The 12,432-nt window shown below is 37.1% G+C and overlaps 1 protein-coding gene across 6 annotated transcripts in view; it reads right to left on the bottom strand.

Annotated features, from left to right (window-relative positions):
• The window catches only part of ADD1 (adducin 1), a 71,106-nt gene that overhangs the window by 12,510 nt on the left and 46,164 nt on the right, over positions 1–12,432 (bottom strand). For 3 of the 6 annotated variants that reach the window (XM_050895263.1, XM_050895267.1, XM_050895266.1), the window contains exons 6-12: positions 12,272–12,421; positions 10,926–11,069; positions 10,702–10,800; positions 10,140–10,316; positions 6,760–7,104; positions 3,640–3,741; positions 1,682–1,771 (exon numbers count right to left, since the gene is read on the bottom strand). In XM_050895263.1, the coding sequence (XP_050751220.1) occupies positions 1,682–1,771; positions 3,640–3,741; positions 6,760–7,104; positions 10,140–10,316; positions 10,702–10,800; positions 10,926–11,069; positions 12,272–12,421 (1,107 nt within the window). Of the gene's footprint in view, positions 1–739; positions 833–1,681; positions 1,772–3,639; positions 3,742–6,759; positions 7,105–10,139; positions 10,317–10,701; positions 10,801–10,925; positions 11,070–12,271; positions 12,422–12,432 lie in introns of all 6 variants that reach the window. The other 3 variants (XM_050895264.1, XM_050895268.1, XM_050895262.1) reach the window with 2 other exon arrangements.

The following is a 12,432-nucleotide window of genomic DNA, read 5'->3' as shown; positions in this document are numbered from 1 at the left end:
AAGAGACACTGATGCTTATTTACACACTGTGCTTCCGTGTTAGATCACTTCTAGGGAACTCCTTCAAAACCTGGGAGAGAAAGACAGCTAAGGACAGATTGTTTCCAATGTGCAAACTGTTCCTGTTTACTCAGCCTCAAAGGACTGCTCACCCCAACTGTACACACATCTCTTGAATTTATTCTGTATTTAAAGTATATTACGTAAGCACAAGCACGATTACGTGTTTGAAAGCCAATTGATTTTGGAAGCGTGGGGCATTACTCAGCAACTCTTGTAGATAAGCACAGGAAGTTTTAAGGAAACAAGACGTCTAGCAATGCAGGATCAAAAGTTGACAGTGTTTGTCAGCATGACGCTCTGAACATGTGGATATCTTCGGAATTACACTGATGTAATCAGGCTGAGATTAAACTAACTCAAAATGGATCTCAAATTAGAGTAATTCAACACTAACAGCATGCGCAAAGAAACCCACTATATGCGGAACCTAATCAGCACCTTGACATCAAAAGTGTTTCCTCACCAGCTTCTACAGACAAAGATCAAAATCCTTAAAAGATACTTTAACAGGGTAAAGTAACTGCTTGTATAGTTGCATATACATAATTTGGAGATCCATCTATTTTTTTTTCTTTTCTAGCCAAATCATCAGCTAACAGAGGGAAAAGGTCAGGGTAAGGAAGAGGTAAAATGAAGGGTGAACAACAGTATTTAGAGCAGTATGACAGGGCAGTACCTTTCTAACAGACAGAGATTTAGCGGGACTAAAGGCCTGCTCTGTGAGATCGAGCCCTTCAATAGATTCCGTACAGTCTGAGAGGGGAGCATCCTGCAACAGTAAATTGAGTAAACAGAGCAAACCAAGCCCAGGCTTTAAAACATCAACCAAAAGCATTATGATGCTTGCTAAAAACATGCAAAGAAACAGTAACTGGTAGATAAAATTGCAAATGACAATGAATTGACATGCACACAATTGACATGACACCCAACATGAATAATGCTATGGTCATGATAAGACTTGCCAAACTTTTTAAAGTATATCAGAAAATACTTATCTGGGGCAGTTAAAGCACTCAGATATATAGAGCTTTAAAGTCATTCAGCTATACAGTATAACTGTATAGCTCTAATTCTTGCTTTACTTTGAGCTATGATTCATAAAGTCTTTTGTATATCCAGATATACTGCTTTGAAGTTTTATTGATGTATAATAGCTTTTTTCCAAACTGCTCTTCAAATAAAATATTATGAAGCATGATAAAACATATTTAACACACAACACTACTGCCCCATAGTGAGCCTGCTGTGCCCAGTATTAATACTTGAAGATACATAAACTTGGAAAACAAACAAACAAAAAGTTGTCACAAAGCCCAGCTAGTTTTGAACAAGAACCTAACCCATATAAATAAGCCTTCTGAATTTCATGCATTACATTCAGCAAAAAAACCAAGAAGCATCCTCCACAGACATGCTTGGGCTACATGGCTAAAGCCTCTTAAATTTCTGATCCTGAGCACTCTCGCAAAGACAATGGTGTTACCTCTAAGACTTACCTTATAAACAGTTACTCTCTGCCAATTAAAGAATAATTTTATAGTGATATATTAGGTGAAAGTAGAGGATATCGTAGATTAACTTTAAGCTAATAGTTTTAGGCATTTTATACTCTCACCTGTACAAGACTCCTGTCCACAACTACCCCAGAAAGAACCTGTGATTGAGGGCCCGCGGTTTTAATATCTTGTAAATTTTGCTCTCGGATCTGTAAAGGAAAGCAGCAGAATACAGTCACATGAACAACAGAGAAAAGTTAACCACATCTTCGTATTTGAAAAAGGGGTGGGTGAACCTGCCAACAGGCTGCAACCAGTGTCGAGTGCCATGGCCCTACCCATCAAATAAAGCTGTGCTTATGAACACCACTTGAAGATATGTGCTCAGGTTCCTCGTTGTTTCCTCACATTTCTCAGAATTTGGTCTTTAAGTACCACAGCAGGTACTGTCCTTTGCTTTTTAGTACTGGCTCATGGTAAAACTCTACAGATCAGATAACAGACAACTCCAGTTTGCGAAAAGTGAGGAGAGAAGAGAAGCACAGAGGTCATCTTTATGTAAGTCTATTGTACCTGACCAGTCATTTACAGATTTCTGTCACCAGCCACTAGTCACTGATATTGCACCACAATATCATCTTCCTACAGAACTGACTGTAAAACACTGCACAACATTGCATTTTTGCATCTAGTCAGGACCATATTCTCAAAAGGGCAGAAAAATATTTTTCTATGCGTAAACTGACACTCCGGAGTACTCAAACACATTCCTTTTGTTGCATCCTAAATACCTCCCAGTTCTTTCCACACAGAAGATGGGAACAGAAACTGGATCTTTAAAGCTAAGTATTATCTATTTAAATTAGATATCCTACAGTGGCAAAGAATTTGTAACTGACTCAAAATTCATTTCTAAAATATTCTGGCTCTTGTTCCAAGATAAATGAAGAAAAGCATGCATCCAGAAAGACCTCTACTTTACAATTAAAAAGGACATTCAATTTATATAAAAATACATGCATACAAGTCTACAAACACAAGGTATTATTAATACTTGGTATTTCAGAAAGTATGAAGATCCTGCATCATCTGTACTTGTTTCTAGTTTACTACCCTTCTCATCATCAGGAAAGTAAGAAGTTTGAAGTTTTACTTCCCTCCTCTTAGTCGCTTCATTCAAGTTTTTAATAAAACAATATTTGTGTTTCAAACACCAAGAAACTGCTTGGCAATTTCACCAGCCTTCTCATTTCAAGTGATTATTATTTTACAGTGCCGAGTCAGTAAAAGCAAAGGCTCTGTGAACCTTATACAAATCATTTTAGAACAAACCAGTATACCTGCTAGTACCCCTGCACACAGACTTTCCTGTCACACAATGCTAACTCCCATGTTCCATATGGCCATCAGTTAGAAGTAGCAAAACAATCCAGAACAAGTTAAGTATTAACAACATACCAGTGCATATTTTATACTTTAAAAGAAATGAAGTGAAAAAACCCTAATGCAATGCATTCAATGCTTTCCTGTTGGTAGACTGGTGACAAGATCTGAAATTCGAAGACTGGAAAATTAACTGCTAGGTCATTTCAAAAAGATTAACACGCAGTTCCAAAGGCCCAAAAAATTTCTGCAACAATCACAGCATATTATAATATAATAAAATAAAATATGGAGAGAGATCCATAGACTTCTTTGTCTAGGCCACAATTTCAACTGGTGAAACCAAAACGGGAAAACAGGTCACTAATGCAAAACTATGATCTCAGGGAACAGAATTACTACCATAAACTCAGTGGTGGCTGTTTCAGAGGTATCCAGCAACTGGTCTGACAGTAACAAAATATAAAACAATGAAAGTCTTCATATAGTGGACAGTAATACCATCTTCTTCCAAGGTGAGTTCAGAACATTTAGGAATTGTTTCAGTGTCTAGTTATAAAGCAGCAGGACAATACCAGAGCTGTGTTATTGAACCCCAAAAATTTTACTACTGCAAAGTAAGTTAGTTCATTACAAGTATGCAACTTAATTGTAGTGATGACCAAAAAAAAGTTATTTTACTGCTATTACAAACCTTGTTCCTCATTTCTTGGACCTCCTTTGGATTGGTGTTCAATGGAACAAACAGGTTAGGGACAGCAGAGGTGGCAGTTCTATGTCCATCCTCTTTAGTCCACTGTAATATCAAGAACAGTTGAACAGTCAGGATTGCTGTAATGGCTATGGACACTCAGAGCAGCAAATTCACGTAACAGTTGATCATGCATTATACATAGCAGAGAACTGAACCAATGATTGTATTCTTCTATTCATTCCTAAGACTACTTAAGTTGCTTCCTTCTTCAGTAATATAAACTGTACCTTCAGATACATTTCTAAATATCAGAATCATTCTATTAAGTCAAGCTAGTAACAACAACAAAAAGTAGAGAGCCAGTTAACTTGCAAGTAACTTCCACCTAAAACGATGCAATTACTACAGCTATATGCAATTCAGAGATTATGGAGACTGAAAGGTTTTTAAGCTGTTTTTCTGTGCACTTGACCACACTGACAACTGCAGTGTTCCCTGCTTCTAAGAACTGTCTACTTCTCACTTTATGAAGAGACATATTAACACAGGAGTAGGAAAACTCCAACATAATTACTTACTTTTAAGGACATTTTTATCAGAAATTTCACAATGAGTTCATATTTGTTTAAAAAGGACACTATTCCTTACCCAAACAGAAGTACAGCAAGATCTAAGACACGAGCTCTAAAACCCTGTTACTGCCATTTTCATTTTCTGCACTGGGTGTTTTTACAAAATAGCACAAGAGAGACAGAGAGATCATTGATTCAATCCTCCGATATTCAACAAACATCAAAGCGAACTTAAAGCATAAGATGACAGAAGTATGAAAAGCAATGTGATGTCACTAACCAGGTTTAGTGAATGATTCTGTACTGTGAAGCAAGAGTGGGCATCACCAAAGTTTTGCATTAAAACAAGCTACTTCAGCAAAATGTTCTGTTTCCAGAATTAGTTTCTGCATAAATAAATAGCTGTATCAGCACAGCAACCTAGAGGAACAGTTTGGTGATGTCGAATATTTTATAACTCATAGCTCAAAAGGTTACAAAAATATCCCAAACACAAACTTTAAGCGCTTCATGGGTTCTTCATAGAAGGTTGCTTTATTTGATCAGTGCATTTAGTATGGAGCTCTGTTTAATTTGATGCACAACTAACTCTATCTTGATACGTTTATTATATGCGGTGTCCTAATTTCCAATCACTACTGTACAGAAAATGCACCGAACAGTAAAGCAAACCTGTTTATAGAGCAAATGCTATGCGTTTTTTTCCTGAGTAACTTCAAGAAACAATAAGATAGCCAGAAACTGTCAAACTTCAAAAAGCAACAGAATTTTAAAATGTTTTGCAACTGTAAAGTAAAAAATGGAATGAACATGGAGCTGTGAAATACTCACTGATGATTATCTTCTCAGATAAAAACTACTCCAGCTTTTTATTAAAGATAGTTTTTAGTCAAAACATATATAAAAACAACCTCAACATAACAAGCTACTTTTTCTTTAGGTTAATAACAAGCATTAAAAAAATTTAAATACACAAACCTGTTAGACTGTATGAAAATTTCTATTGCTTCAGTATATCATTAAACAGGACTAGTTTCTGAGCAGGAATTTTGCTTCAATCTTTCACTGATAATTTCAAATATAAAATACTACCTACTTTGTGAGCTAAAGTTGAAAAGCACAAACTGCTCTAAACATATGCATAGCTTTAAGCTTTCTTCCAATCAAGGCAAAACTATAGTTGAGTTTAGCAAAATGTTGATAGTACAAACAATATACGTATATATTGATTTCTTAAACCAAAAAGAACACCACAAAAATACCACAGAGATAGATATCCTCTGTTTTTTCAGGACTCTCTACATGTTAACACTACATATTTTAGTACGCGCATTGTCTGAGTAATCATTCCATAAAAGTATTCAAAATATAGAGAACTCTGAGTGTATTCAGAGGTGAAGCAGTTTTGTAGGGGTAAATAAGAATGAAGAGGTGTTCTGGAAAAAAATAATGCATATTTTTTTCCTTTTCAAGAGTACTCATTTTGGGTTTTTTTAAGACTCACCTGTAACCATACTACTACTATACATAGTACCACTACTGAACTGCTATAGTTCAGCTTGAAGTCAACCATTACAAAAGCTTGTATGTGTGCAAATCCCTGCCTACAGTTTAGATGCTCTGTATATGCCCAAGAAAATACCAAAACCACAGTTACACACCAACAGCTACTGATGTCCATTTGAAAGCATTTGATACTTTTGCTTTTCAATTAACATATCTTTCAGTGCAATATTTAACTGTAAGCAGCATTGATAAAACAAAAAAAAGCACCGGTTGCAGAATCTATCGATTAGTGCCTGCTGATGGCCTGAGCTGCACTTTAGTCATGCCGCACCCAGCTGATACTTTAGGAAAGACTTTCCATTTATGGCCATCTACTTACATGCAACACTACATGCAGAAGGCAGCTGGTTGTGAACACTCAGAGGCTTTGGGGTAGACAAAAGCATAGTAAACAGGACAGGAAGAGCAGCTGAGAAACTAGACAAGAAAAACTGCTTAAGGGAAAAAAACCACCACACTTAAATACTTGGAAATCAATTCTACCCTCTCATACATAGACAGGGTTGCAAATGGCTTGCAAATTAAGTTGGCATACATAAAGGGTAGAAATTCGATTATTTTTATATATACTTGTACAAAAGTACATTGAATAGTTAGTTTCATTTTTGTTTTAAATGAAAAGCTTTCATGCAGATAGAATTAGTAGGTCCCTAACACAGTTGTCCTTAATTAAACCATTTAAATGCAGAACCCATTCAGTCAAAACTATGATTCAATCTGTTTGGTCATTAGCTTGAAAAGCCAAAAGAAAATTAGAGGCTCCAAAGTCTTAAGCAGTTTTAAGCATTAACAAGTGAGATGATTTTTACAGCTCGCATCTAATCAAAGCCAAATTAAGTGGTTAGTAAAACACATTTAGTTTTTATATAAGAAAGAAGAAAAGAGTTAGGAGAGTAATCTTTTTCTTCCCAAAGCCTCTAAGTGCCAGCCACCCCAAGTTGCTCTACATCATCTAACTATGAACAGTAAGGTAGGCACAGACCAAGCAGTTGGTAATACAGCTTGGCACGCAGACACCGGACGAGAGAGACTGCAGCAAGGGTTTCACGTGATCGTGTGTAATGTTCGTCCACACCTTAGTCTTCGACTTGGGACTGCTGCCATTCTGCCCTTCTTCAGAAGCATCATCCCCTCGGCCAGAGTTCAGCCACCTTGTCTTCTCTCGCTGCTGTTTCTGAAAACTGTGTCTGAGTGGGGAGCAAGTGCCTGATTCACCATCACTAGTAAAGGAGTAACCTGTGACACTAGCTGGAATCTCAACATCGCTGTACTTTTTAGATTTCTCTCTCAGAGCAGGGCATCGATATGGATAGCCGGTTCTGTAACCCTGAAGAAGCAGAGTAGCAGAATTAGTCTTCTACATCTCCAAGTTTTTCAACAGACAACTGAATTTTGGTCTGATCGATACCCTTAGTTGTGAAAGCCATTCTACAACACAGCCTTTTCTTTACCTGCTGTTCACCAATTATGGTGGACAAAGCCACGTCAAAGGTGGATGACACACAGTAATGAGACTACATTAGCATCCTTTCCAATCTAATAAACTTCTGAACCACTAATTTAAATGAGTCACCATTTTTGGTAGATCAAACTTCAAAAACTTTGTATCAAACTTTTATGAAGAATTTACAGTAGTCCTGCAAAAAGCCATTGAGGTCATCAAGAAGTTCATCAAGAGCAGTGCTATGGGTCTGCCCCTTCTCACATTCAAGCAAAAAAATTACCACTTCTGTGGTATGTGTTTGACAGATTAAAAAAATAATTTTCTTTTCGACTAGACTAGTTTACTAGCCAAATATTCCAGAGCCACTTCTAAAAACAACACAGTACCCAAAACTGCTCAAACTACTCTCCTCTCGATGTCTGCATTTTAAAATGGAGGGCTCATGCATGAAAATTTCAGTTCCCTTCAGAATGAAAGTACGTATCCAAATAGGTATTATACTATTAATAAGTGGACAGTTACTCGCCAGCCTGCATTTAATCAATTCACTGTTATAGCAAGTTACTGGGGAATCTAATTTAATGCTCAATCACATCAGCACAGAAGGTATAATCATAAATTTATGCACTGTAAAAGTCTTAAGAATGTACCTTTTCCAGGAAATTTCTGAACTAAAGTTTTGTCAATTATACTTCAGGAAAAATTTTACTCTAACACTCAAAACAATGAAGACTGATTGTCGTAACTACATACATGAAAGTGTACGTTTTAGCAATAGCTGTTGATTAAATTATCGGTCCTGTCCTCTCTTTTTGACAGTTCTTCCTATGGACAGTAGCATATGATTAAACTGCAACAAGGCAAGCTAAGTTTGAATTTGGAGTGCATTTAAAGTACATATACTTTGTGGTAATTGCCTACACATACACTTCTTCAGAAGCTAGTTTTTTCCCGGGGGGGAGGGGGTGGGGGAGGTATATTGGCATTTCCTGGTATTTTTCATTGAATTCTCAAGTAATTGTTCAAGTCTCTGGAGTTGGATTTAAGTCCAAATGCAGAATCCTGACTTTTCTTTGTACCATATTCCAGCTACTCATTTACACTTTTCTTTTTTTTACTGCAAGCAAATGTATTGACTGTTTCTCACAATTCTAAATCAAGGACATAGAAAAAGCACTTGTATAATAGAAAATGTAGGGCAGATAAAAAGATCTTTTCTGTGTTCTAACACCTAGAATTCAACATATTGTATACAAGGGAAGGCTTCAAGAATGCTACTTTTATGTCCATATTCTCTCCTCTCCCTGATCTTCTCTACCTCTGTTTTTCTCTCCTGCTTCCTCTGAATTGTATTTTGTTTAGCTTTTTACCTTCCCTAATACACTAGTCATGTTTTCCCCTGCCTTCTTCCATATTTTTCTCAGCATTTAACATACAAAAAGGACATTTAACAGTTTCTCTAAGAAGTTTCCACTAGCAAACTATTTTCAACGTGGCTCAAAGAAAAACAGTGTGAATAGCCTACCTCCCAAAGCACTCAAATTCTTTATAAAGCTAGTTGTAAAGAAACTTCAGCCCTGAGTATGCGCACTTAGCTTTCTTTGCAGAGTTTCTCTGCATTAAGCGCTGCTGAGGCATTATCTTGGCTGCTGCTCCATCTTTTAATGATCAAAGTGCATCTTGAGTTATTATCTACCGCCTAATGTAGTTAACTATCCAATATAATATGTGGCTATTTGTAATAGTAAGGGCCTGTACTGGATGACTGAAAGCTCCTTTCTATTCCTATGTTCCTAGCATGTGCAATGCTATTTCCTTTGTGATCCTGCTTCCTGTTTGTAGTAACAAACAAAGCTGATATTCCCTAGAGAAACTGAAATCCAACTGAATCTACCAAAGGTACCAGTCAGTGATACAGGGAGTCCACTGTCCATAGCCAACTACATTAATAGTCTCATTATTGCTCACTAAAATCAATGAGAATTCTTCTATCAACTTAAGGTTATAGCTGATCACTTTGTCTGATATGAAAACATCAGATATTCAAATTACTAATGAAGTAGCCTGAATTTTTTTTCCATACTACAGACAGGACATTGCTCTAACGGGAAAAAAAACTATTTATTTACTACATAGTAAATGTGGTGGATAGAGTTTTAAGATATCATCATCAGTGTGGATCCTGTCAGGGACACATACATCACATGACCATGAAGACCACAGTTAAGTCTACAAAGGAAAAAGATTAATTAAATCACAAATCAGAAGACTATGTCTGATTATTACAGTGACCGTATTTTTTTATACGTTCATTACCACTGTCTACAGTCACCACTTGGAGACAGGAAAGGTATCATCTTTCCCATTAAAGCTGGATAGCAAATGTTGGTAGCTGGTCATTCATTACAGATGGTATTTTACTGAAACCATTTTATCTGAAGAGTTTTATTTATTTATTTGAAGTCTGTCTTTTGAGCTCTTCTAGGTTCTAGTAGTCTTACAAAGTCAGATCGTGCTGGACCTTGCACCTGACAAAACATTAACACTGTTTTACACATTTTGGGAGGGGATGGGAACAGAGGGGAGGACACAGACTAAGGAGTAGCAAGCACCACAGTAGTCTGATTTGGAAGTGCCAAATCACACAAGGATGCCATCTGATTTCACCGATAACTACCAGATTATGAATACAGAAGTAAATCTGCTGTCTGCACAAAGGACACCTGAAGCATTCTGTGATGCTTTTCACGTTGCCGCCTCCTCTGAGGGCCCTTAATCTTTGGGAAAGAACAGGCTGCAGGCTGTAAAAACTATCCCAACTACATGCAGCCCATCCTTTACTAATGTCCCTTACTGCAGCTTTTAAAGTATTTTATACATTATCATATGAGACAATTAGACAAAAACTACTGCCTTACCAGATTATCAAGCATTCGCATAAGAGCTTCAAATTCCTGTTCGCCAATCTGCCATTTTGGATGGGATACAGTACCCTCACCTGCTGGAGACTCAGGGGAACGAGACTTGGCTTTATACTTTCCAGGATCTAAAAGAACTAAATTGTCAGGTCCACCTGCACTGGCCAGGGTACGTACCTTAAAAACAATAAAGTCATCTTTAGGTTTCTTGAGGGGAGGGAAAAAACCAACCAAAAAGCCCCAAAAAATTGGCATCAGAAAAAACAGAAGAAATCTACTTCATTTTAAAGCTAAATTAATTAACGTACTTGTATAAAAGTTGTCTTAAGGCTTTGAAAATATCTGTTTTAATAGGCAGTATATATGAAATTGATGGTTCCAATACAGTATTTGAATGTTGCTGGTTAAACCAATGTTTTGGATGTCCTCGCATAATGCAATGATTTCCAAATCACCGTGTTAGTTTAGATCAAGAGTTTAACCAGTAAAATGTGCAACTATTAATCTGTTTGAAGGTTAATAAAGCAGACTGTATTATTACATAACATACTAAAATTCTTACTTGAATCTCACAGGCAAGCACTAGATTATGAATATAGTAGAAAGCTTCCTCAACAGTCTCTCCAACTGATACTAAGCCATGGTTTCTGAGAATCAGGACCTAGAGAGACATTGCAAAGAAAGTTAACAGCAGTAAGGCAAGTATTTTCTTGCTCTTGATTAAAGAACATACCTCCCCCACCCCCACACACATACTTTTCTTTAATTCTAGATGTAAATACTGACCTTGCTTTTAGGTCCCAAATTTTTCTGAATAATGACCTTTTCTTCATCATCCACTAAAATACCATGGTAGTCATGATAAGCTACTTCCCCTAGAGAAAGTGCTTCAGGTGAAATTGGCAAGAGACCACACTTCATTGCAGAAACCTGAGAAACATTAAAACAACTAACAATTTCTTGCAACATAAAAAACTGAAAAAAAAAAGAAATGTAATAATAGAATCATAGAATAGTTTGGCTTGGAAGGGACCTTTAAAGGTCATCCAGTCCAACCCTCCTGCAATAAGCAGGGACATCTTCAACTAGATCAGGTTGCTCAGAGCCCCATCCAACCTGACCTTGAATGTTTCCAGGGATGGGGCACCTACCACCTTCTCTGGGCAACCTGTTCCAGTGTTTCACCACCGTCATTGTGAATAATCTTATAATGATAAGAATTATAACAAAAAATATATTTTTATGTATTATATTTATGTGTCTGTACGGGCACATACATAGTGGTCTTATACTCCATCCCTAAAGCCTCTATTTTTCACAACTTTTGGATTGGATACAAAAGTCATATTGATCTTGGGTCTGACTCAGTATGGCTGCTTTTACATGACATCAACACCAATATGAAAGACTCGGGGCGGGAGGGCGGGGGGAAACCAACAACCCCAAAATCAACTGCATCCTTCATGCCTTTCACTCCACTCAGTGATTCCAGCCCGCCCCCGCCCCCCAAGAAGAAATTTAGTGACAAACTGACACAAGTAATTCTGCAGCACTGCAGGTAAAGTTCAGGAACATTTTTAAAGACTACTCCAGAATTCACAATTTTTGGAATCTGATCATTTATCCTTAAAATGGCTGTATCACTGCTGTTAATCAGTTTAAAAAAAAAAAAAATCAGAATGTGAACTCTGAAATAGAGTCACCAGATGACTCTCTCAAAAACATTCCAAAGAGGTAAAACTGCCTTGTAACCAGTTGCTCTAATGAGAGGTATTGGAAAAGTTTCAAATATTTAAGAAAACCTTGATAGATTTGCTTTACAAAACCAACAAAATACGCTAAAGCTCTTATGACTCACTGTCAAAACATATGGTCTTTTGTGGTATACGACACACAAATATGAAATATGTATTTTCCAATTATAGAGCTCAACTTACTGTCTGGCCACTCATATAACAACCAAATAAGGAGGATCTGATTGATTCAAACAGAACCACATATTTGAAGGCAGACTTAAAGGCTTTGTGCCCTTCAAAAAGGAAGCAAATCTACGACTGAGGGGGACCCACCTATTTTCCAGCTGGGTGAGGTGGGGGGACCAGGACAGATGACAAACTAAAAAGTGTGCTTACCGCTGCCCCTGCTGGCGTATGAATATGAACAATGCATTTCACATCAGGTCGAGCTGCATAAATTGCAGAGTGCAAAGTAAAACCAGCTTGGTTTACTCCCAAGTTAGTGCTTCCACGATCAACTACATCTCCCTGAATATTGATTTTAACCTGGGAATGAA

Source organism: Gymnogyps californianus, chromosome 4, assembly GCF_018139145.2.
Source record: "Gymnogyps californianus isolate 813 chromosome 4, ASM1813914v2, whole genome shotgun sequence".
NCBI classification, from domain to species: domain Eukaryota; kingdom Metazoa; phylum Chordata; class Aves; order Accipitriformes; family Cathartidae; genus Gymnogyps; species Gymnogyps californianus.
Note: the sequence above shows the minus strand (reverse complement) of the source record. Positions and strands in the feature narration are given on the sequence as shown.